We start from the raw sequence: 25,894 nt of genomic DNA on the forward strand, positions 1-25,894 counted from the left end.
CCTCCTCTCCGCCCCCCCCTCCCCTCCCCCTCCCCCCTCTCTCTCTCTCTCCCCTCTCCTACCCCCTCTCCCCCCCTCTCCCCTCTCCTCTCCCCCCCCCCTCCCCTCTCCTCCCTCGCTCTCTCTCCCCTCCCCCCTCCTCCCCTCTCTCCCCCCCTCCCCCTCTCTCTCCCCTCCCTCTCTCTCCCCCCCCCCCCCTCCTCCCCCTCCTTCCTCTCTCCTCCTGTCCCCCCCAGCTTCACTGTGTCCGTCTTGTCTCCACAGTAACAAAGGGATGGACCATCTGTCCACCATGAAGAGGAAGAACGTGGTCTTGGTCTACGACCTCCTCCTGGAGATGTTGGACGCCAACACGTCCAGCGGCAGCAGCCAGATGTCGTCCTCGCCGAGCTCCGACATCTTCTCCGACCAGCACCGATACCCCCCCACTCCATCCGACCTGCAGCCCGGCTCCGATCTCGTGCCTCCACACAGACTGACCGGAGCCCCGATCCTGGACAGACACCTGCAGTCCTTCCGGTCCATCACCCCCCCACAGAGTCTGGTGGGGGCCCACATGGACGACGAGTAAGTTCCATCACATCTCCAGATCAGACAGAGAAGGAAGAAAGGAAATCAGGAAGGAGAGAAAAGTGTGAAAGAAAAAGGACAGATGGAAAGGCAAAGTATAAAGAAGAACGATTAATGACAGAAAAGGGAAAATATGATGAAAAAATAAAAAATGGGAAAGACAGAGAAAGGAAAACGAAATAAAAGACAAAAATATGGTAGAAAAAGGAAAGAAAGAAAATGGAATGAATATTTTTAAAGATGCAGAAAAGTCAAAGAGTTTGTCCAACCTGATTGTCCTCACAGCTACGTCCACCCAGAGTCCTGGTCTCTCAGTCGGGATGAAGAGCCAACAAACTGCGTCATCTCTGATGGAATCATCCTGGAATCCAGTTTGGACGACTGACGGACTGAAAGAGACTGAACCCCCAATGATCAAGAAAAAAAAAAAAACAAGAGGAACACAACAAAACACAAAGTGCTTTTGTGAGGTAAAGTTGTTCTTTTTTTTCCTGTTGTTGAGATGTTTCTAGTCTTTGGAGAGAAAAAAAACCCCAACCACACTTTGATCGACTGTATATTTTGTGCGCGTAAATATTTCTTGTGAACGTGTTTTTTGATATGCAGTATGTTGTATCCTCTTTTTCACCTCGATGTAACATCCAGAACAAGCCGCACACAAACGTCTGCAACGTTTTCCATCCGCTGAAGGGCCCCGTTTTCTATCCCATGTGGTGTTTTTCTCCTTCGACTGTGGACTTTAATATTAATACCTTTTATTTATCTGTGGCCTTTCTGGAGAAAACAAGACAGTAAATCAAACAATAGATGAGATTCAACCAACACAAGCTGCAGTAAAGAAACAACCAGAGAAGTTAAATGGTAAAAAGTAAAAGTGAAGCCATTCCTTCACTTTCTGCTCTCGGTGCAGCAGTTTGTGGCCTTTTAACTAAACGACTGTTTAAAACAGCCATTTTTTGTCTGTTGGTTCAACTCCGGCTGAATTAACTCCAACGAGCCAACTGCTAACTTACATTATCAAGACATTTACCGAAAAGCTAAATCTAACTCAACTTAGTGCTCCTTTACTGTGAATATGATGAATGATGAATATGAATTCATTAAAAGTTAAGTTTAAAAATCAATAATAAGCTAACACATAACATTTGTTACCAGGTTAAGCCAGAAAAATGGACATAAAGTATGAATTTATTTATATAATTCATGCAAGTATTATTATTGTATATTATTGTTATTATTATTATTGTTATTATTATTATTATTATTATTATTATTATTATTATTATTATTATTAATATTATTATTATTATATTATTATTATATACTAAACCTTTACCAGATAAGTCATTTTTCAGCGTGTTTGTTAACCCTAACCCCAAATTACATTAAGAACAATGTAATGTATTAATGTGACAGTCCAGTTTAACCTTCGGACATCTGAAACGTAAAATAAGTTCATGGCTGAATATTAACTTTACCTTTACCTGTAAAAGTTAAAGCTAAAATGTAAACTTTTAGGATTTTATCAGCACTAACTGTCTGAATGTTGACATGTTAAACAAACCGAGCTGTTTTTAACAATCATTTCTTAAATTTTGCTACAAGTTCAGCGTTTGTTTACAGATTTGAATGTTTTATCCAAACTGAGGACTTAGAAATATCAAATATGTTAACAGAAATCTGTGTTTCTTTAATTATACTTTATTTTTTCTATCTTGGACTTTCATACTTTTTTTGTCCTTCTTTATATCGGCCGGTTTAACCTGAAGTCACACCTGATCGCCATTTTAGGGCTAAATGCAAATTCTGCCATTTTTATTTCTGTTCTTCGCGTTGAGCTTCAGCAGATCCCGAGAAAAGCAAAAATCTAAATTTATTTCGCTCCAGTTTTTCTCACTAATTGTAAATTCAGCTGAAGTTGAACATCAGCAGAAGTCGTTTGTTTTTTCACGAACGAGAAGGAGCTGCTGGCTTTAAGTTATTCAGAAATGTTCTCTATGATTCATTTGACTTATGAACCAAAACGGATTGATATCGTCCTCAAATGCACATTTAAGATGTTAGTTTTTAAATTTTTTTTATTGACAGTCAACAGTGTAAACTAAGAGGCACACTCAGTGCCTGAATACACAGATGTTAGGATAAGATAAAGTATTTATCTTCTTCTGTTCACTGTTCGTTCTGTCCTCATGTGGTGGCTTGTACGTGCATGAACATGCAAACAAACAAATCCGCTGAGAGTGTTTCTCTGGCAGTTTGTGCGCTAAATCATTCATTCCTCTCCCTGTTTGATGATACAACAAACAAAATGGCAGCAGATAATGGCAAACAGTTTATTGTCAATCTATACATCCCATAAATAAGTGTTCACAAAATAAACCAAACTTTACACATTTTCATTGTTTGTTTTCTTTTCTGTCGGCGCTCTGAGCAGGCTGACGTTGTTCACACCAAAATAACTTGATCATTTTTGTGGCTTGTTAACATTTAATGGTCTTTGATTGTGCGTCTGCGCAGTTACATTCAATCACTTGGTGTTCTACTCAGAGTTGTTGTTCAACTGAACAGAGGAAGCGTCGGAGCAGCATTCAGGTAAATCCAAGTGCAACAACCAACCTCATATCTTTGAACTAATTGTGTGCTTAATCTCTGCAGTGTGTGAGTCCACCTCTTTGTTTCCTTAAAGCGGCTGATGATGTCACTCTGCGTTAAAAATGCAGCTTTTACGCTGACATTATTTAAAAAGACCTCAGTTTCTTATAAATAATCTGTTGGTTTGAGATTTTCTGCCCCTTTAAAGGTTAAAAAAAAAAGTGTAGTGCAGCTTTAACCTTCACTCGTCACAAAACAACTTCCAACATTATAAATTAATTCGACTTCCTGTTGTGGCCGTTACAAAACAAAGCCGATAGAAATGTGTCACTCAAACAGTTCAATTGATCCAACAGGCGGTCAAAACACACATTCATACACAAATAATCAATGTCACTAATTTCTTTCTCAGTAGTTTGCCATTATGTACAAAACCTTATGAGAAGTAGAGCGTTAACTGAAATGTTGAGTTGGTGACAGAAAGGCTGCAGATGATTCACTGCCATCTTCAAAAAAAAAAAACCAAAAACAGACACCTGCAGCTTTTAAATTCCTCAAAGTCAAACGGTAGAAAACATGCTGCCTTATCTGAGAAACTAAAAAAATCAAGCTGCAGTGGTCTCAGTTCTGCTTTGGTAATAAGTGTCCTTTAACTCCACACAGACTGCTGTGAACGTACAAAATATAGATATCAAAATAGATCTGGACCTTTTTGTGTGTTATGGCGGCGCTCAGGTCAGAGGGGACGTTAACTCTATGGCTCCGTTGGGTCGAACCAAAAATAAATAGGTTTTTAAATAGACCAATAAAAGCTGGAGTTTCAGGTGCTGCCTGCGGGATGTCCTTCTTTCTCCGTTCGGTTCTTCTTCACGTGGGCGGGGGCCCGTTGGTGTAGCGCAGCATGGGGTAGAAGGAGCGGGCGAAGTTGTTGGACAGCGTACAGCTGAAGTCCTCCTCGGACAGCGGAACCAGGCAGACCAGAACCAGCAGCACCAGGAAGAGCAGGTGGAGCGGGAAGGCGGCTCGGAGCACCCGGTAGAAGAAGGGCCGCTGCTCCCTGCGGGGGGAGGTGGAGGAAGTTAATATTCAAACTGACACTTTCTGCTCCTTCAGCGTAACTTCTGTTTTCACATCATATTTTAGCTCTTTGCAGGTGCAGCTCACTTAAATAAAGTTTTTGTGCGTATTTTAATTGTGTAGTTGTGGTTTTATTTATCTTTTCTGTTTTCTGTTCATAAAAACTAGAAACTTTCCTCTTCAGGGTGAGAAGATGGAGGTGAGTGAGTGAAGCAGAGGTTACCTTCTGATAGTTCGCCTAACTGAAGCTGCCTGCAGATCAGAATCCTCCTGGAGATAAAACAGGTCAGAGGTTCAATCAGCGTTTCCTCTAAAATACCAACCGCTGATGAGATCACATCTAAACCGGAAGCAGGTGAAGTTTCAGTCTGCGTGTTTTGGTGATAAAGTGCCCGCTGACTGATATATAATGGAACCGTCTGTTCCTGGATGATTATTGTTTCTTTACTGCTCATTCAAATTCATGAATGCAGGAATTTCTTATAATCCGGGTGATAACTGATAAAAGGCAAACGCTAAATTGAATCTCGTCGTACGTTATGCAGCAGCAGCCGGGAGCTGGGTGTCCTCCCCCCGACGTCGTCCATCTCAGAGCTGGTTGAGCCGGTTTCCTGAGACGCAAACAAACAGAAGATGAGATCAAACCGGTTCAGCGCGGCGTCCTCGCTGACCTCCGACAGTCTGAGGAAATTCAGCACCAAGTTCACGTGTGTTGTTGGATGCTGTCGAACGCAGCTCGTTAAAACGAACCTGTCCGCCTGCCAGACTTCCCTTCAGCTCCTGCAGGTCGGCCGCCGCCTTCCGCAGCAGGATGCGCAGCTTGTTCCCGATGACGTGGACCTTCTCTTTGGCCTCCACGCTGTCCTCAGCGCTGTCCAGCAGCAGCTGTGACGAGATGTCCTGCAGTGAGGACACCTGCTGCTGGCGGCCCAGCAGTTCCTGCTGCAGCTCCTGTGGCGACAGAGCAGAAATCTCAGCGCTGCCACCAGGCAGGAAGTGAAAGCCTCAAACAGATCGGCGTTCGCTCACCGTCAGCACGTCGTGGCGCTCCAGCAGGACGGGGCCTGAGGTCGGCAGGTCGCTGACATTCACGGCGAAGAGCTTGTTCTCGGCCTGAGCGAGCCACAGCAGCAGAGCGTGCAGCGTCTCGTGGAACTCCTGAAGAAGAAGAAGAAGACGATCAGTTTAACAGCTGTTTTCTCTTCCTGAGGAGACGGCGAGCCGACAGATCTTCACCTGACACGTCATGAGGGCGCCATGCAGCCTCCTCTCCCAGCCCTCCAGGCCGCTGCAGGCCTGCGTCCAGCTGACGTTGGCCGAGCTCAGAGCCTCCTGCAGCTCCCGCAGCTCGGCGCTGTCGCCCTGCAGGAAGTGGCGGCTGCTCAGGTTGACGGAGATCATCAGACACTTGTAACTGTTGAAGGTTTTCTGCATCTCCTGAACAGAGAGGAGGAGATTGAGACGCTCTGAGCTGCTGCAGCCACTCGTTTAATTCATTTAAAATTATTAGGAAATAAAACAACTTTCACTGGAAGATAACAGTGAGAGACTAAGATCGAAGACTCAACTTAAATGTGATGCTTTCAGCAGATGATGTGATATCAGATCATTAAAGAACATTTTCTGGACGAATCTCCTGTGGCCTATTCTGCCGTCACCTTCAGTTTCCTGATGTTGACCTCGATGTCTCGGATGCTGGTGGACGGAGCGATCCGCTGCAGCCTCTCCAGCTCGGGCAGCACCCGGCCCAACCAGGAAGTGACATCACAGAGGTCAGAGTTCAGCTTCTGCCACTGCTCCAGGCTCTGCTTGACGTCCGTCTGGTTGTTGAACTTGGGAGCTTGGAGCAGCTCCCAGCGCTCGATCACACCTGCAGACGTTAACATTTTTCATTTGGATCTCTCTTTAAGTAAATAAATGAAAATAAATAACTGAAGAGATAACAGAGGATTTCATGAAGCATGGAAGTGAATACACAGATTAAAGACAATTTCAAAGAAACATTCAGCCATTTTTCTGTCGACAGAAAAAACAAAAGATTGAACAATTTGCTGCTTTGCGTGCTTTGAACTGACGGCTGATCTGATTTTGATCCTTCATGAACGTTCGGTCCCTGAATAAATCACTCCTACCTGTGCTGGTCTGCCTGTTGGCCGTGCTGCCGGTCAGACCCGCCTCCTCCACGTCCTCGTCGTCGTTCAGGATCAGTTTGACTCTCTTCACGTTGTCGATGCTGCCGCTGCACTCCGACATCAGCTTCTCCTGAACGCACAGACAACAACCTCAGTGAGTTTTGACATCGAGGGCAGGATCGGCCGTTCTCAGAGATCAGGATGTGCGTTCTTACGTAGCCCTGTCGGTAGGGAGTGCTGCTGCTGCCGTGTGATGGAGACGAGCTCAGGCCGCCGATCATTTCTCTGGGAACTCGTTTCCTCTCTGGGGAGTTGGGCTGGTGCCAGCTGGGGGGGTCGGACTTCACTGAGGAGACAGAGACGAAAGACATTCAACAAAATGACGGGAAACAAAAATGGACAACAAAAGACAGAAAATGGAGCGATGAAGCACATGCAGGAATCTGAGCTGTCGATCAGCAGCATGCTGCGTTCAGGAACACAGCTCTGCAGTCTGGGCTTGTGTGTGAGTGTGTGTGTGTGTGTGTGTGTTTCATGCAGCAGGCACAGTGCCTACCCGAGGCTCCTCCCACTGCTCTGACAGTGGCCTGAGCGAATGACTCTGCGCTCTCTGTGACCTTCACATCTGGAAGAGACAGCGGAGGTCAACGCGGTCGGACGGCGAGTGGGAACCTTCGTCTTCAAACCGAAAGAACATTCTCACCTTGAAGTGTTTATTGATCTGTTTTCTGCTTTCAGCCGCGTCACGTAAAATATTTGATATTATATTTCAATGATGCTCTGACATTCGAATTCTCCTTGTTGTTTTTTGTTGTCTGGGTTTGTCGCCCCCCACAAACCTGCTAAGCTGCAGCGATTATTACATTTCTCATCCTTTTTCTAAGTTGCGGCACTCACTAATGACCTTTTTGGATATAAATGATAAACAGATAAAGATAACCTGATATGGATGTTGTGCAATGAGTCAGTTCTTGGATGGATAAGGGTTGTTGAATGTACCAAGAGTAAAAAACAAACACTGTCGTCACCTGACAAAGCACTGAAGAAGGTTGCGTCCTCGTCGTCCTCATGCGACGACGATCCCCCCACGTCAACGGTGTGGTCCCACTCCAGCGGGATGGAGTCCACGCTGACGGGGGTCTCTCTCCCCGACCGCTCCAGGGGGGGCGCCAGCAGATGGCACACAGCCTGACGCCCGGCCAAGACTCCGCCCACTGCCGGAACTTCCTCTTCCTTCTTCCTGGTTTCGTGCCACGATGTCCCGTTGGTCAGATCGGGCGAGTCATCCAGGTCTGTGTCCCGGTCTGACAGATCCCGCTCCTCCTCCAACACCTGAAGAAACAGTTAGAGACACACAGTGAGAGCATGAAGGAGAGAGAAGATCAGTGAAGAGGAGGTGATACTTAGAGGTACTGAGCAGGAACTAAAACCAAAGCCATCTCTTCAGACTGACCGGCCGTCTGTTGACCAGGCGGTGGTGGAAGCGCGCCACCCGGCCGAACACTTCCTGGCAGTACGAGTGCAGCTCCTCCAGCTCGTCCTCGATCAGCACGGCGTCCAGGGGGGCGCTCTTCTGGATCAGGTTCTCCCCGAACACGATGAGGGCGTCGATCTTGTTGGTGTTGAGGGTGATTTCCTGCTGGAAACCCTGCAGAGGGACACAGCAGACGGTTCAGGTCTCGTACGTTCATCTCCTCTGAATGGACGAGGACTGTCAGCGGACGTCACTCACGTTGAGCTGCCTCATCTTGTCTTCAATGTCGCTCTCAGAGAAATGCTCCACGTTGGTGAGCTGCAGGTCCATCTCTGTCAGCCAGACCAGGATCCCCTCACGGGTTCCCTCAAAGTCTTCTCTCTGTGAAGTAAAGTGCTGCAGAGCGGACACCAACATTTCAGTCGTCACAGAAGTTTTTCTGTTTTTGATTCCAACACTAAGAATGAACATCACAGGAAACGTCTCCGATCACTTCATAAGCTGCCTCGCTTGATTGGGTTGTCGGCCATCTTGTTTTTTGAAGCTAAAAAGACATATTTGGAGGAGAAGGTGAAGCTGAGGAGGACTGATGAAGGGCGGACCGGCTTTTTAGTCTATTCTCCTCTAAAGGGACCATCATTTAAAAAATGTTCTAATGAAGACTTTCAAAGTGTAAACTATTATTATCATTAATAACAATGAATGATTCCATTTAAAAATCATTTTAACCATAAAGAATCATCAGAAAGCTGAAGACTGCTGCGTCATCCTGCTGTTTAAATAGAAGATAGAAAGAATGTTTTACTCATGAGAGTTTAGCTTACAGACGCTGATTCAGAGGTCAAACTGCACCAATCACATGAGTTCTTTGACTACATGCAACATAAACATCGTCCATCTGCTCCGAGCCACAAGCCGCCGTGAAAACAGCTTCCTGCCAACATGACGCTTTGTTGCCGTGTCACCGTCTGAGAGGTGACCCAAATCCTGGCAGCTTAGAGCGGGAAGATTCTCAGCTGATCTGCTGCGGAGGTTTGAACCGCACTGATGTTTGGTTTCCGATTCCTGTCTCGCTCTTTTTCACAGTTATGGTTGTAAGATAGAACTTCCTGTTTGCTGCCACAGCTCAAAATATGATGTCACAACTGAAGGTCAAGCCCAAAGCTCCTGACTCCGCCCCCTGGCCTCACCTTGAGCCTGCGGAGCACGGCGGCCACCCTCCTCTGCAGGGCGTCCCACCGGCGGTTCCCCTCGTGGACCATGACCTTGAGCCGGCTGGCGGTGTCGGTGCGGTTCTCCCGGGCCAGACGGCGGTACTGTTTATTGACCAGCTCCAGCTGAGTCAACCACTCGTGAACCTGCCGCTGGAACGCCTGAGAGGGAAAGACACAAAGAGCGACGAGGCTCCGGTCACAGCTTCTGAAAGGTTCAGAGGTCATTCCTCCCTCCTCAGGGAGCAGCTCGGATCGTGATATCAAGAAAGAAATCAGCAGCGCACAGGACTGGACAGATTTGGCATATAAAGAAAAATACAAGAAATCTATTTTAAGATCTTAAACCTGAAGTTTGAAATCAAAGTGGCTCCAAATTTTTAATCGTACATTCAAAACAAACTATTTGATTCTCGTGACGAAGGCAGAACAAACACACAATCTGTTTTTTATATGCTGAAGTCAACACACAGTTTGACAGACTGTCAGCTGACTGCAGGTTTATAGATTCATCATCTGATGATGATGATGCCCTCACAGATTCCTCCGCAGCATGAAGCAGGCTCAGAAATCAACACCGTCTATGCTGGATCATGAGGCCGTCTCAGCAGAGTCCAGATTAACACAAACTAATCTGTGTTTGTAATCCAGCTCACCTGAGCACGACACACCTCAGCCTCAAACTGACAGAGCTGAACTCCTTTGACAGCTGTCAACTTTTTCTGAGAGAAGCCATCACTAAATATTTTAGTGTCACCAAGAAAAAGCAGCAAAGTTCTGGTCTACAGAACTCTTCGGGCCAGATGGAAATGAGCTGTTACACTTTCTGTCCTGTGGCGCCACCATTTGGCCAAAACCTACAACTAATGAGGAATAACTTTCGTGTACGCTCCCCAAAGGAGGAACCTTCTGAAGGTCTGGACTGTCTACTGACCTCGAACTTCTTGAGCTCCTCCTTGGCGCTGGTGTAGAGGACGTCAGCAGAGTCGGGTCTGGCTGCCGTGAGCTCGGCTGCCTTCAGCCAGCCTTCAAAACGGGAGTAGTCGTCCAGGAACTTACACCAGAGTCTCCAGGTTTCCTCGATCCTGACGGACACAAATCATTTCTCTTTTTAAGGAACGCTGTCACAACAGACAACCTGCTTCAGGTCTGACTGCTGCTGCTGCTCACCTCATCCTCCTCTCCATGGACATGGCACAGATGTTCCTCCAGCGGCGGTCCAGGCTGCGGGTGGTCTGCTGGATGGAGTCATTCTCCGAGTCGCTGCCGCAGGCGTCGGCATCGTGGAGCAGGACGTCACACAGCGTCAGCACCGACGCCACGCTCTCTGTGTGCTGCTCGATGTCCCGCTGCAGGTCCTGCAGGCCAGACGGCACAGAAACACAAACTTATAGAACACAGGGCAGCCAGAGCTCACAGCCAGATCCATCAGATCCATCAGAACCAACAGACCCATCAGATCCATCAGAACCATCAGAACCATGAGATCTATCAGACCCAACAGATCCATCAGATCCAACAGACCCACCAGATCCATCAGACCCAACAGACCCATCAGATCCATCAGAAACAACAGACCCACCAGATCCATCAGATCCATCAGAACCAACAGATCCATCAGACCCACCAGATCCATCAGATCCAACAGACCCACCAGATCCATCAGAACCAACAGATCCATCAGACCCAACAGACCCATCAGATCCATCAGAACCAACAGACCCACCAGATCCATCAGATCCAACAGACCCACCAGATCCATCAGAACCAACAGACCCACCAGATCCATCAGAACCAACAGACCCATCAGATCCATCAGACCCATCAGATCCATCACACCCATCAGATCCATCAGACCCAACAGACCCATCAGATCCATCAGAACCAACAGACCCAACAGATCCATCAGAACCAACAGACCCATCAGAACCAACAGATCCATCAGAACCAACAGATCCATCAGATCTATCTGATCCAACAGACCCAACAGATCCATCAGATCCAACAGACCCACCAGATCCATCAGACCCAACAGACCCATCAGATCCATCACACCCATCAGATCCATCAGACCCAACAGACCCATCAGATCCATCAGAACCAACAGACCCAACAGATCCATCAGAACCAACAGACCCATCAGAACCAACAGATCCATCAGATCTATCTGATCCAACAGACCCAACAGATCCATCAGATCCAACAGACCCACCAGATCCATCAGACCCAACAGACCCATCAGATCCATCACACCCATCAGATCCATCAGACCCAACAGACCCATCAGATCCATCAGAACCAACAGACCCATCAGAACCAACAGATCCATCAGAACCAACAGATCCATCAGATCTATCTGATCCAACAGACCCAACAGATCCATCAGAACAAACAGGTACAACAGAACCATCAGATCCAACAGAACAAACAGATCCATCAGATTATTTCACAGATTAATCTCCTCCAGATGAGGGACGTTTCTGTTGTGTTTCGACATTAAGTCTATGATGTTGTGTGTGTGGATGTGTGTAGCACGCTGACAACACTTCTGTCATCTCCCGTTTGTTCAAAGTTACCACTCTCTGGGTTGCCATGGTGATGACTGAAAGCTTAAAGAGCCCCTCCACAGAGGAGTCATTTCAGCCGTCCTAATGGAGGGAGCTCCCCGGCGGCTCTCTGACAGGAGACTAATACTGAACAAAAAACGTCAATAAATAAGGAATTAAAGAGCTAAACAGCTCACCTGCTCCCATTTTAAGAATCTTTTACACCAGCAGAGAGAGCCATGCTGTAATTTCTGTTTATTGTTCTGTTGGAAAGCTGCCGATCGGGCAGAAACACGCTTGTTGGGCTCATCAATAATAAATAAAGGGGACGTCTCTCTTTGGTCAATACCTGTATCTTAAAAAAATCTGAACATCATGGGAAAGTTTCATTAAATGAAATTCTTATTCATTCTGCGTAGAGAAAATGTTTATTATAAATCCAACATGAAAATACTGGAATGTTTAATTTGAAGGTTGCTCAGATGGCCATTAAATAGCGGCCCAGATTTTTTAAAAATATGTATTTGTATATTTATTTCTGTCACAAAACTCAGTTGTTTGTTAAATGTTTTTTTCTTGTCACTTCATCTGAGCTTAAAGCAAAAGAAATCAAACTTTTACATACATTTTTCTGATTATTTTCCAGTTTACAGGCGGCCACTTTTTTTTCCTGGACCAGCGGCGTTTGTATTTTCTGAATCTTCCACTTCCTCTAAAACCAGGAACTTTCCTCCTTTCAGTAAAGCAGCAGGGCGGCCGACTACAAATGGACAAACAGGCGGAAGTCCACTCTCCTCCGGCCGCTCACAGAGAACTCACATTACTGGACTGTTGGGTCATTATGTGTTGGATCACTTCAGGTTCTGCTCTAAAGTCGGGTATCATCAGTGAGAATGGGAGCTTCTCCTTTAACTCCTCCGTCTTTGACTGCTTTTTAACGTGAAAACACAGAGCTGTGAGGACTTTGTGTTCCGGTTTCTGATTTTTCTTTTTCTCTCTTTGTTCCCAAACAAAGAAACACAGGAGTTTCTTATTACTTACCCTTTTTCCCTCAAAGCTCTTTTCTTGTCACCTTGATGGCTGTAAGTCGTTGAATATTACAGAAGAAATGATGATGATGAAGTGAGACAGCCTTCAGATCAGGAGCCTTCATGCTCAGAGCTCCATTTCAAATATAAAGTCATAACACACGTCTTCAGCCTGGCTTTTAGGGTTTTTATTTAATTTATTGACTGATTGTACTGTTGAATGTACTTTACTTTATTCTTTTCTGTTTTTTAGCTGATCATTTATTTATTTATTTTATCCATTTATCATGAGTTGCCTGGAGCCACCACAATTTTTCAGGATTTTTTTATTAAAATATACAAAGTAAGGAAAGAGAATCACAACGCAGTTGGGAGTTAGACAATTTGGAACTCGTGAACTATTCATGCGTGAATGAACCAGGTCCTGACCCTGATTGCCATGGTTACCAGGCCGTTACGTTAAGACGTGGCGGTGAGGACATTTCTGTAACTGTGACTTGTCACTGTAATTGGGGAGCAGAAAATTGGGCCGTCATTTGTGAATTAATTTCCCATTGAAGATCTGAAGTGATGGAAAGAGCCGCGGCAGACAGCGGCATCCTGACATCTCCGTGTCTGAACGGCTGAACCTCCAAAAGGCTGCTAATACAGGCTGATAGCAGGACGCTCATTGTCTGCTAAATATTCATGTCCAACCTCTCCCTTACTGCTGAAGGTTTTTGTGTTAAAATATTGAACCCTCCAGCCAAAATAACCTCTAATGACATGATCAGGGTTATTTTCTTCCACTTAAAGCTGCAGAGGCTCTTATGTGACTCACAGTAATCAAGTCTGAACTTTTGGACTCCTGATGTCTCTTAACTTTTGTCTTCGCCATCAAAGAGACCAACTATCACATCAAACTTAAAGTCGGTCCTTTCCGTCTTTGCTCACCTGCTGCTCGGCCAGTTTCCTCTGAATCTCGTCGCTGTGACAGACGTTGTAGACCACCGGCCTGGCCAGTTCCGCCTCGATGCGAGACAGCCACGTCCGCAGGTTGCTCATGTTCTTGTCGAGCTGCTGCACCGTCACCAGCGTCTCCTTCAGCTTCCTCACCCTGCAGGAAGAGAGGCCACATTTCAGACTGTCCTGATGCAACAATCCCTCCAACCTTTCTCTTTCTTACAGTCACAGTTTGGACACTAAATCCTAAATATGTTGACAGATGCATTCTTTGATTTCAGTATAAATTAGCTGGAGCTGTGTGTTAAATGTGCACATCCAGCCTGAACGACCTGTAACGTCTGCTGATTGTCTCATCTGAGATCTGAACTGTGACGCTTTCAGGTGCAGCGTGAACACAAACGCCACGTCAGGCACACGGAGTAGCACGAGGCCAGGCTCAGATTAGCACGGCGGCATGCTGGGACATCGTTCTCACATACAGCACAACAAGGAGCCATTATAGGCGAGCCGCAGGCTGACCCAGATCGAATGGAGAGCTGGGTGTCGTCTGGGAGGGAGACGGCATTCCAGCTCTGCTCGCAGGTCAGTGACCTACATCACTTCATTCCTCAACACACACACAGCAACACAAAGCATGCCACCAAAATCCACCTGTGTGTGTGTGTGTGGACACAGTTCAGTCTGCATCATGTTCCATTCTGATTTTAAATCGTTCTTTTCATGACTTTGAGATTTTATTTACACAAACTCCAACATGCACAAACATCGTTAAACAAACACCTTAAATTAGACATCAAAGATCTCCAGCATTTCCCCACTTTTCTTTTCATCACTTGCAGAGCGAGACAATAACAACAGCTTCATTGTATCTGACCTCCAGTTTCTACTTCTGAGCTGCTCAAACATAAAAGAAAACCTGCTTCAGCTATAATTGTCCTGATTAAACACACTTTGATGGGAAACATGCCGCTTCTTCGAAGTTTAAATCTGTTTGTTAGGTTGTTTTGATTGAATGCAGTAGACGGTAAAGTAAAAGGTAAAAATGATGCAACATTCGTCTCCGTGAGCTCTGATGAACGGGCATCATGACGAAAACCTGAAGTGTGTCTGTGTGTTCAGCTCGGCTGAGTGACGCAAGCATCAACAAGCTGCAGACTGTAAGACTGAGGAGGAACATTACAGCCTGGTTGTGTGATGTGTGTTTGTGTTGGCGACGTTGTGCGCTCGGGGGCTGCGTGTCTCTACAGTGTGGGAAGACGTGGCAGGAGATGAAAAAAGGCGGAGAGCAACATGAGTGACATCAAAAACATCCTGCTGTGGTCATCGACGCACACTTAAAGGCTCAGAGCATCCACACACACAAAGACACACACAGACACACACAGACACACACCTGCTGTCCAAGCTCTTGTATAAATACCACCACACACACAACACAACTGGAGCTGAATTGAATTTTGTCCGCCTGCCTGCACCGACCAAGCCCAGCCCATCCCCCTTTCCTCCAGCTCCACGTTTCTCCTCCTACCCCCCCAACCCCCCCCAGCCTTCTCTTTATCACAACAAAACACCCTCTGTGCTCCGCTGCCCCGTCTGCCCCGTCTGCCCCCTCAGCCTCACGCCGGCCGAGTGTGTCGGGGCACGATGGGAGCTCAGGATCAGGGAAAGAGGTACTTACGAGCTGGAGAAGAGGCTACTCCATTGCGACGGCTCATCTGCTAACAAGACCCCCCCCCACATACGCCCACCCACCCCCTCCTCACTCTGCAGTCTGCCCCACCCTCCTCCTCTTTCTCCATCCTCTCCTCCACCTCCAGCTGGAGACACCAACAGGTTCACCAGAAAAAACGGCGTTCTTAAAGAATGACAAAAGTACTGAAGCTGCTGATTTCTTTTTGTTTCTGTGTCCAAGAAAAAAAATACAAACAACCCCCGAAAACACAAAAAAACAGGAGCAGCTGTTGGTGTCAGCTGGATACAGGATATATTTCATACCCTTCAGGCTCCAGGACAGTTGGTCACACAAACAGAATCTGACATCTGCAGTGAATGCTGTTTGTGTGTTTGTGTTACTGTCCTGCATCTATTTGGCCTTTAGAAGAAACACACTGTCCGAACAGTAGGATCACATATAAATTATAAAAATGTGTGTGCTGTTGGAGCAGAAAAGGAGGAACAACAGCAGCCCATTGGACACGAGCTGGGACGTTAAGCGGGCCCAGCAGGGGAAACCTCCATCTGCCACCTTCTTCCATTCCCAAAAACCAGCCTGAGGTCCAGAGCGCCGAGAGCGAGCAGTAAATTACAGGTCTGAAAACTGTGGGGGGGGCGGGGGGGGCTACGACAGGTGGAGGAGAAGCTCTTTTCAGATCTGGAAAACATAACTGTGGGCCTCTTGTGTCTGAGATATTAGCTGCCTGTTGTGTCAATGCTTCCTTTACAAATGATGACCATGATGCTCTTCGGCACCTGGTGCACGTCTGAAAAACAACAGAAGAAGAAGAAGTGTTTTCTGCTCAAGCCCAGCAGACGTTATTGTGATTACACTGTTTGGGTTTAAATGTTCAGCCTTGCTAAAAGTACGACTCTACACTTCCAGAACATTTTAGAACAAAGTAGATAAATCCTCGTACTTCTTTCCCATTCGTGCCTTTGCTGCTTTTTCAGGGTCAGAGAACAGCCTCATTTTTACTTTTCAGGTTTGTGTCTGGAGACACATTAACTCTTCTCCCCTCCACAGGCTGACAGGAGACGAGACTCTGCAACAGCTCAATCACTTTTTTGTTTTGTGCCTTTCTTGTGCTGAAGAGCGACTCCGGGCAGGTAAAAAATAAATGAATAAATAAAATAAAATAAACGCAACGTCTCCTTCTTCACTGAACCGTCCGTCCTCCACTCCTTAAAAACTACACAGGACGTGTTCAAAAGCAGCTGAATCCGTCTTCAGACAGGAGTGCACATCTGGAAAGGACTTCAGGATCCAGATGTGTTGGATGTTCTACAGCAAGAAAAGTGCTTCATCACAAATGTCTCTCACACACACACACACACTTTGAAAGGGCTACGAGACACAAACATCAGACACACACGTCAGACACACACGTCAGACACACACGTCCACCACTCCGCCAACGTCATCTCTCCAGTCTCGCAATCTCCATGTTCAAAAACTTTGTGGCAACACAAAGCCGGCCAGCAACGGAGGAAGCGTGGCATCGTCGCCATGACGACCGCATCTACAGCCACTCGAAAGGAGAGGTTGTGTTTATTTCTTCTATTGTTTCAGAGTTAAACAACTCAACTCGAAGTAAAAACTTCTGAAAGCGCCACTTGAAACGACCAACAGCTCAACAAACTGTAATTTAAGAACAGAACGTTTGATGAAAAGAGACGTAAATCTGCAGACGGCCCAGGTGTGAGGAGGAGGAGCAAGGAGATACTGTTTTAAAGACAAACACCTGCCTCAGACAATGAGGAGAGAGGACGACGGCCCCCGCCGGCCCCCCTGAGGCCGAGGGCCCATCAGCACAAAGACTGGTGTCAGCAGACGGCAGCTGCTGGGCCGGTGACGGAGCACCCGGTTTGTTTTGGGGGACAAAGGCGAGCAGAGAGCCAGTGTCAACGCATCTAATCCCCCGGCAAGTCAAACCTCAGCAGTCATCTGCCGTAAGGGACGGCGGCGTCACGGGTGACTCTGAGTCAGCTCCACTGTGGTGTGGAGGAACAACCGTCAGGAGGAGTCCTGGATCCTGATCAGGCTCTGAGACCGAAGGAGATGCTGAATCTAAAGAGTGCCGGGAAGGAGGCGTTGAGCTCAGCTGCTAAAAAAATAACACACCCCTGAAGTGAACACACAGAATATTATTCTTCATAAACCAGAATCACACACGCAGAAGTTTATTTAGTGCGTCTTCAGCTCAGCTAACAGTGTCTGTTCAGCAACACACACAATTCAACCAAAGGGAACAAAATGCAGGTGTAATCAGCTTCCTGTCTGATTGGCTCAGAGGGTTGGGGGCGTGGCCTAGGTCGGCGTGCAGAGCCTGAGTGGATTAGGCCGCTGCGGGGGTTAAATGAGGGCTGAAACCCACTGATCTACAAAGCTACTTTTAGCCCCATCTCTGTTTTACCCAACGACACACACACACTCCTCATGTCTGTCAGATTAGAGGGATTCGCCCCCTTTCTGCAGCCGATCTCAGACCATCCTGAAATCCAACATCTGAGAGGTGAGACTCCAGCTCCACAAAGTTCAGTTTCTGGCCTGAACCTGAATCCTGCTCGTTTCCTGCAGCCCAGTCAGAGATAACAGAAAATAAAATCTCAATCAGGAGTGTGACAGCAGCACATTCCTCCAGAGCCACGAGGCTCGTGCCTCAGCAGCGGCTCATTAGCAGGCTTAGCCTTGTTATGATGGTCAGTCCCTGAGGGGACAGTGGGGGCAGAGCCACCATTGTGTGTTATGCTGGTCCCCCTTCTATTGTTAAAGATGGAGGGCAGATCTCTGTACCAACAACCTGTCCACCGATATAAAGACAGCCAGTCAGAAACACACAGCCCGCTGGAAGCTAAAACAGGAGAACAGGAGACAAAAAAATCAAAAACTGCGTGAGGAAGTTTAACTGAAATACTTCTGGACTCGTTTTGATTCCTCTGAATCAACATGTGACAGAAACAGGAGCAGCAGCCAGCGTCACTAAACAGGCACCATATGGCCGATCTAAGTCCTTCTCATGGAGGATCAGCCCCCCCCAACACGGGGTTAACCATCTGCCTCCCAGAGGGGCGTTTCACTGCAGCTCCTCCAGTTCGTTCTCACTTTATGAACCTCGACCCAGAGAAGCTGAAAACAGAACCGTTTCACCGAACCGGCTGTCCTGCTGATTGTTGGAAATGTAACGTAACAACTGCAGCTGCTCCGGCACTGGACGAGGACATAATAATAATCGAACAAAACACAACCTGCTGAAGGATGACACGCTGCTCGCCTCTGACATCAGACTCATTAGTGGTCAATTATAATTATCCAGAAAGGACAATCAGACCATTCAAACTACAGCAGAGCTGAAAACAGGCCAACAGTTACTGTGATGGACAGTCAGAACCGTCAGATGAAGATTCAGGCCTCTTTTACAGTTCAACTTGGTATTTTAACACCAAAGCTGCTTCCTGTTTACACCGGCTTGCACATAAACAAAATCCACCAAGCTAAAAGGAATATTTCTGCATCCAGATTGCTTTACATGTTCAGATAGTGTTTAAGTGTCTGAGTGCAACCAAGAATATGGAGGGGGCCAAAGGTCAAAGTCCTCACAGCGAAGCCGTGCTTCGTGTTTGTCAACTGCACACCACAAACAGACGGCCGCAGCGAGACGCAGCGAGACGCAGCCAACGTCAGTGAGCCGGCCTCTTTAACCAGCTGTGGTCACGTTTCATCTGCTGCTCTCATGTAGATCATGAGCGAAGTGGAGCTAAGCTGCTTGATGGACGTTTCAGTATCTCTCTCTCTCTCTCTAATAATAATATCACTCTATCCTCTGTCGGCTCAGAGCTGCTCTGCTTTAATCTGCAGCCACAGTGGAATAACAGCTGCCTGTTCCCGCTCTAACCACAGCTGGCTGGAAAATTAAAGTCTGCAGCGCCTCGTGAGAAAAGAGAGAATCAGCGGGAGTTTTGGGACATTCATGGCTCTCTCCCTAACAGATGACCGGAGCTTCAGGTCCACAGAGGGAGTCCGGCTCACCCGTTGTTCCATCCAGAACTGCTCTCAGAAAGACAGCAGTGTTGACTGAATCACAAGCAGAGCAGCCGCTCTTTTAGTTAAAGTCCAACAAAGTCACATGAGATCGCTGTCAGAGCGGAGGTTATATAAAAGGGCGTCAGGAAGCCAGAACTGTGACTGGTGCACCAGTGTTGTTACAACAACACAAAACCTCCATCTGCTTGACAAACACAAATTCAAGAAGCGACTCCTTCGCAGAGCGAGGCCGATCGTTTCCTACCTCGCCTCGATGTGGTCGAACAGATGCTGCCAGCGGTCGTTGATGTCCTTCAGCTTGTCGTTGATCTCCGTCTCCTTCGTCTTGTTGCTGGCCGTGATGAGTTGTTCTCCGAGCTGCTTCAGGTGGGTTTTATTCTCACTGAACAGGTTGATCTCCTCCATGCAGTCCTGAAAAAAAAAAAGAAAAACGCCACACATTTACCACAACAGTCCGTTTTATTGTGTCTGACGTCATCAAATCTGAGAATACATTCAGACATTATTGAAGTTGCAATAACTATCTGGATCTTATTACGCTTTAAGTCTGACATTCAGCTCAGAGTTAACTTCATAGTGACTAAAGTCAATTCAACACACTTAACTTAAAGAACTGTTCATTTATTTTACCCCTTAAAGTACCAACGTTAAGACGGAAGTTTCTCTCTGTAAGTTAAAAATAAAATCATTAACTTACCATCCTGATTTTGGAAGTTTAACACATTCAAAGATTTCAACGTGTTTGTTTTTGGCTTCACACACACGACTGACACAGCACAACAAACATGGCTGCAAAGTTAAAGTCACAAAATGCTTTTCAGCTTGTGTTTTGCAAAAGAGCTCAAAGACTCAATAAAACTGCATCCCTGTAGAATGATTCATTTCACCAGAAAATCCTGATTCTGAGGAAAGTGAAGAATTCCTTTTTGTTTTGAGGTTCCACAGTGTTAATTTCACCGCTACACATAGTTACACAACTCATACCTCTGGCTTGCAACACAACCTCTTCAAACTCTTATTTTCAAATAGATAATTTAAACAGTAACTCTGATCAGGATCATCTGAATGTGTTGAGTGACAGTTAAGTATCTGCTATCATCATCACAGTGATTGTGTTGTGTTGTGCCATAGTGCGTCTTCACCTTCTTCAGTTTTTCGACCATCTCCTCAATGTTGAGGTCGGAGTTGTGCGCCACCTTGTTCTCCATCTGTGTCAGCCACTCGCACAGCTCCTTGTTCTTCTCGTTGAAGATGATCCAGGCGTTCAGGCGGTCTGCGATCTCCTGTTTGCGAAGAGACACCTGACACAAAGAGGATTGGAAGGCAGGAATTTAATAAGCTTTCATTAAAGATGCTTAGCAGCAGCTGATATATCTGTCATATTATCTGAACATGAATTGTTCTTAAAGGAAACTTCATCAACAGTAAAAACCAAAGCAAATTACACACGAGCAAAGTGGTCCTGAATTAAAGTCACAGAGGGTAACTGTAAGTTCAGGACTTTTTCAGAACTCTCCTCCATAATGACATCTGAGGCATTTTAACTTCTCCTGGAGATAATACAGACAGTCTTCATCCATGTTCCAGCCTTCTCTAAACATCGGAGCAGTCGGAGGATGAATACTAACCTACACATCTCCAGGTAACTTCCTCAGTGGAGAAACACCAACACACAAACTGTTCACCCCCCCAGCTCCCTCAGCTCCTTTCACCATCTGCTCCTCCAACAACACAATGCCCCTCACCGTCACCCTCCCACCCCCACCCAGACCTGTCAGTTCTGTCGCTGCCCCTCAAAGACCCTCCAAGATTTACTAACTTAACTCTTCATTATGAGCTTCGACTTTTACCGCTGAACACCAGGAAACTGCGACAATGGAGCTGAAAGCACGACGCAGGCGAACACGTCTGACACCAACATGTCAGCGCCTGTTGAACTCCAAAAACAACTTTTCACTCAGTGGAACACATAACTCGGCACAGAGTCATAAAAACTACGTCAGCTTTTCAACAAATATCGATTCCTGGAAATCAAAATCTCACAATGTTCAAAAGTTACTCAAAAGAAAGATATCTTAAGTTCTGCTGCTGGAAATGGCTGAGGATGATAAATTCATTCCTCAGCACTTTTAGTTTAATCCTACTGACAACAAACAAACAAACCTGCTGGCTGCAGGTAATTGAGATTCTGAATTAAGCCCTTCATCTTCTGCACCCCCTTCCTTCTATTTGTCCATCAGAAGTCCCAAAACACACACTCAATAACAAAACACAAAGTGTGCGTCTGTTTGGGCCGGTGTTTACACTTGTTAGATTACCAATTATTAACCTTCTTTAAACAACAATCCACTGACATGGCTGCACAAAGGACAGATTTTAAAGAATGGGGGTGTTTCTGGGTCTTTTAGCTCCTCAGTGAACGTGAACTCCTGCTCTCTCCTCACTCTGGAGTCACACTGTTGGTGCAATCAGGGTGAAAAAGATCGACCTCTGCAGCAGTTTAACTCCTGCAATCTCTGACAAAGTGTAGAACTTCTTTTGGGCTCATTTACAGTAAATATCATGAAACGAGTAAAGCCAGAGAGAAGCAGGTAAGGCACCTTCACAGCAGTGAGACAGTGAAATGACTTTCCTGTCAATGTTTCAGTGTGAGTGAGAGTGCAGACGAACAGCAGCACCAACCTTCAGGCAGAGCTCCTCCCACTGGCAGTGCAGGTGCTCCACCTGCTCCTGCAGCAGCAGGACGTCGTCGGCGATGATGTACTGGGACAGATCCGTCTTCATGGTGCTCAGCTCCTTCAGGCTCGCAGCCCAGTCCTCCAGGGAGTCCTCGGTCTCCTGCATAACATAGCCCACCAGCCACCACAACAGACCGTCAGTGATCCCCTCCACAGCTCGCTCTCTCTCTGCTACACTGCCTAATGCCTGCCCCGGCCCCTTCCTCTTTCTCTTTCTGTCACTCCTCTTTCTCTCTCCGCCCAGAGACAGGATTAAAGGCCACAAGCTGCGGGTCGGGCCGGGGGAGGGGTGACTGTGGAGGGGGGAGGGGACTGATGGAGGGGAGGGGCAGAGGATAAAGGCACCGATGGGCCAGAGTGGATGAGCTGCTGGTCAAACCAGTTTCAAACTTGACTTTGCTCAGGTGAAACTTTTAAGCACCCCCCCTTCAAAATGTTAAGTTCACTGTTAAACTTCAGCTGGTCCTCGAGGGAGGAAGCTGCTCATTTATTTTAAATTTAAAATATTATGATCACAAAATAAACAGATCTTCTTCCTTTGTTTTCAGTAAGCTGCTTTCTGTCCTGGTCTCATCACTTATGTTTGAATAAAGTGCATTGTGTGGATTTAACGAGGTTTAACTCACGACACAGAGGCAGTTCTGGTCAAAATCGTTAAAAACGTCATCCTTAGTGTTCCACTGCTTCCTATTCCTGCATGTTATTGCCTTCGGTTGTGTGGACAGATGTTTGCAGCTGTACCTTGTTGAAATTCTTGGCGCTCTGCAGCTCGTCGTCACAATCCGGCATCGACTGGTTCAGCCGGGTCTTCACGTCCTTCAGCTGCAGCATGCTGGCGGCTAGTCCGGCCTCACAGCGCTCCCAGTTCTGAAACACAACAAAGTTTTTGGGTTTTATCTCTCTGGTCCGACAGATCAATGCGGTGCGTTCACTCCTTTGTCTTTTACTTCCAAAACATTTCCCCTGTCCTTGATTAAAGCTGAGTGGATTAGCAGGAACCGTCAGAGGCTGCAGATGACAGATGGAGGACAGGAGAATCATATCAACCACTGAGGAAGGAAAACTTCTGTTAAAAAAATGGGGTGATCCACAGCACAAGTCTTGAAGCACAGGGCAGGCTGGAGACTGGAGTCCGGCACTTTGACTCCCAGACTGAACTGAACAGATCAGGTTTCTTAAAGTCTACTGATTTTGTGTGTCTGGTGGAATCTGACCCTGCAGCGTCGTCGCCTGGTGGATAAAGCAGATATCTAATATTTGTCCCAAAGTTTCATTTCTAACCCAGCAAAGAGGTGAGTACCTTGACGATAGCCTCGGTGAGGTCCATCCTCCGGCCCAGCAGGCTGTGGAGGTCGTCCCACTCCTCCTGCAGGGCTCCAAGGTCCGTCTGCAGCTGAGTCTGGGTCTCCTCGTCCCCCATGGAGAAGAGCTGCCGGCCGACCTCCAGAGTGTGGATGAAGCTGCACTGGTATCTCTGGAACAACAGCTCGGTGTGCTGAGGAGGACGGAGGGAGGAGAGATGCTTTTAAGGAAGGAGGAGCAGGAAAAGGAAATGTGGGAGGAATGGAAATCAAACCGCTGCGGTTTAAATGGGTGATCCAATTAGTTAAAGGAGACATTATCTGTTCTCGGATCTTCATTCACAATCAGTTCCAATCTCCTCATTCTGCTTTCATGGTAATCAGAGGCCACAGAATCAGAATGGGAAGACTCTTAATCATCTCATTTGTCTTTCTCCAGATGGAAATGCAATCAGCAGCGTTTGAGCTGTTCTATCTTCAGTCAGCTCCCACACTCAGTTAAGTGTGCTGGTTTCTCTCCAGTTTGCAGTGAATTGTATTCTTGATCTGATTGAACAGCTGACACACCTCACATGTGTCGCTTTCAAACTTAGAGACTGAAATTTTATTTCCTCCAGAGTCAGACTGAGTGACTAATACAAATCTTCAACAGAAATATGTTAATGTTTCATTCAGTATAAATTGCGTGACGTTCGTGCTCTGTCCCACCTGCAGGTCTTGTAGGGAACGTCGGAGCTGTTGCAGGCTGCAGCGGACCGGCCCGCTGGGGGGGAGGAGGACGTTGGCGTCCGACAGGAACTTCTGCAGCTTCTTCAGGGTGCGGCTGTAAAGGTGCCAGTGCTGCACCAGCCCCTCCAGCAGAGAGCGCCGCTGGTCGGCACGCTGCACTGCCCCCTGCCAGTGCTCCCTGAGCTGGGCCAGCTTCAGGATGAAGTCACTCCTGGAAACACAGAAACTTCAAAACTGGCAGGATTTCCTGCTGCCGTCTTGACTTAGACCTAAAAAGGTCGAACAGTTCACCTTCAAATATAAACTAAAAGCTGCTCTTAGACTCATGAGTCTGTACCTGTCGTCCACCTCTCCTCTCTGCAGCAGATGAAGAGCTTCAGCGATGACGGAGTGGAGGATCTGATGTCCGGTGGACAGCTCTGCCTGGAAGCGCTGAAAGCCCCCGGACAGATGAGGATTACATCTGAGCCTTTGCATTGTTTTATGTTTTAAGCCCGTTGATGGCGGGTGATACCTTGTTAATGCGGAGCTGCTGCCTGAGGCCGTCGTAAGAGCCGGCCACGTCCACGGCCAGACTGTCCTCCATCCTCTGCAGGAACGACATCCAGCTGCCGCACTTCTGCTCGAAGCTCTGCTGCCTCAGCGCCTCTGCCTGCAGCTCACTGTGCACAAAAAACATCACACACACAACCAGAGGACTGTTGATATCCGTTTTTGTTTTACCAATCCTTCTCAGGAAAGGTTAGTGCCGACTGTGCCACACATTTATTCCTCTTCTTTCATTGATTTCATTCTTTCTTTACCAGTTTTGTCATCGTTGGAATGAAAAAACAAATCAGTGTGAGAATGCAACATCAGTCCTCCTCCCGACTCCCTCACTGACCTGCAGGCCTCTTCGGCTTTGGCGGCAGTGTCGACCCAGCGGTGGTTGAGGCGTTGCAGGCGGTGTGCTGCAGCGTCACCCAGCGTCAGGCTGCAGCTCAGCTCATTCAGCACATCCAGGTCAGCCGAGAGGCCGCTCAGCTCCAGGAGGTCAGACTGGGAACATATGGTGGCTTCAGAGACTCAGAGGGATCACAGCAGTCTGGACCGCCGTACATGTGACATCACAGCGCACACACCGGCTACACACACGGTTCTTCTGTCCCCATTTAGTTTCATTTTAATGTTTAGGTTTAAATAAACCTAAACATTGACTAAACCTAAAATGTTTAAATCTCCATTTAATACAGGCAAAACAAAAGCTATTCATTTCCAAGAAAATAAAATTTGACTATGGATTAAATAATAGAGAAAAAATATCTAATTAAAATATAATGGCATCTCTGACTAATTTCCAACTTTGCTAAAAAAACATGACCAGACCAAACTTATTCACCACACAGATGCCTCCGTGTCTCAAACTACTGCTGCATTCATTCATAAATCTCTCACCTGGTCTGAAGTCTGATCCACGTTCTCCAGACGCTGCTGCCAAACCTCCAGGTTTCCCTCCAATGAATCCAAGATGGTCCCAAACTCCTGCAGCCGCTCAAGCTCCTCCTACACGCAACAAAACACCACAACATGGCACACGGCCATATGTGTGTTAATTTATAGGTCAGTGTGACGCCCCGAGTGCTCAGGTGTCAGACTGAGCTCAGCTCTCTGACTGAGTCTTTACACACTGAAACATGACTATAAAGTGAATAAAATCCTTTTGAATAAGTGATTCATTGACAGTTATGCTTTTAAAGAGGTGATTGAAAGATAAAAATAAGCAGGAAGTTGAATGAAAATGTTAAAATTTTAGC

The 25,894-nt window shown here is 46.8% G+C and overlaps 2 protein-coding genes across 2 annotated transcripts in view; one reads left to right on the forward strand and one right to left on the reverse strand.

Annotated features, from left to right (window-relative positions):
• Positions 1-276: 276 nt before the first annotated feature.
• Positions 277-993, forward strand: LOC115036044 (estrogen receptor beta-like). Its single transcript, XM_029494146.1, has 2 exons — positions 277-567; positions 856-993. The coding sequence occupies exons 1-2, from the start codon at positions 293-295 to the stop codon at positions 953-955; spliced, it is 375 nt and encodes a 124-aa protein (XP_029350006.1). The 5' UTR covers positions 277-292; the 3' UTR covers positions 956-993.
• Positions 994-2,709: 1,716 nt separating this feature from the next.
• The window catches only part of LOC115036041 (nesprin-2-like), a 92,343-nt gene continuing 69,158 nt past the window's right edge, over positions 2,710-25,894 (reverse strand). Inside the window, exons 104-130 of the mRNA XM_029494143.1 lie at positions 25,536-25,643; positions 24,985-25,139; positions 24,616-24,763; positions 24,439-24,533; positions 24,081-24,312; positions 23,372-23,566; positions 22,813-22,938; positions 22,016-22,171; positions 20,476-20,634; positions 19,578-19,744; positions 13,564-13,726; positions 10,227-10,414; positions 9,991-10,141; positions 9,036-9,218; positions 8,104-8,241; positions 7,825-8,019; positions 7,400-7,703; positions 6,928-6,996; positions 6,587-6,717; positions 6,372-6,501; positions 5,898-6,109; positions 5,476-5,676; positions 5,269-5,397; positions 4,990-5,190; positions 4,776-4,850; positions 4,463-4,509; positions 2,710-4,219 (exon numbers count right to left, since the gene is read on the reverse strand). Coding sequence (XP_029350003.1) covers positions 4,030-4,219; positions 4,463-4,509; positions 4,776-4,850; positions 4,990-5,190; positions 5,269-5,397; positions 5,476-5,676; positions 5,898-6,109; positions 6,372-6,501; positions 6,587-6,717; positions 6,928-6,996; positions 7,400-7,703; positions 7,825-8,019; positions 8,104-8,241; positions 9,036-9,218; positions 9,991-10,141; positions 10,227-10,414; positions 13,564-13,726; positions 19,578-19,744; positions 20,476-20,634; positions 22,016-22,171; positions 22,813-22,938; positions 23,372-23,566; positions 24,081-24,312; positions 24,439-24,533; positions 24,616-24,763; positions 24,985-25,139; positions 25,536-25,643 — 4,248 coding nt within the window. The 3' untranslated portion in view covers positions 2,710-4,029. The remainder of the gene's footprint in view (positions 4,220-4,462; positions 4,510-4,775; positions 4,851-4,989; positions 5,191-5,268; positions 5,398-5,475; positions 5,677-5,897; positions 6,110-6,371; positions 6,502-6,586; positions 6,718-6,927; positions 6,997-7,399; positions 7,704-7,824; positions 8,020-8,103; positions 8,242-9,035; positions 9,219-9,990; positions 10,142-10,226; positions 10,415-13,563; positions 13,727-19,577; positions 19,745-20,475; positions 20,635-22,015; positions 22,172-22,812; positions 22,939-23,371; positions 23,567-24,080; positions 24,313-24,438; positions 24,534-24,615; positions 24,764-24,984; positions 25,140-25,535; positions 25,644-25,894) is intronic.

This window comes from Echeneis naucrates, chromosome 22 (genome assembly GCF_900963305.1).
Source record: "Echeneis naucrates chromosome 22, fEcheNa1.1, whole genome shotgun sequence".
NCBI classification, from domain to species: Eukaryota; Metazoa; Chordata; class Actinopteri; order Carangiformes; family Echeneidae; genus Echeneis; species Echeneis naucrates.

Excerpts from the sequence above, each read along its gene's own strand:
- LOC115036044 (XM_029494146.1), top strand. The coding sequence starts at position 293 with ATGAAGAGGAAGAACGTGGTCTTGGTCTACGACCTCCTCCTGGAGATG. Across the intron at positions 568-855 it reads GGGGCCCACATGGACGACGA|CTACGTCCACCCAGAGTCCT; the intron begins GTAAGTTCCATC and ends TTGTCCTCACAG.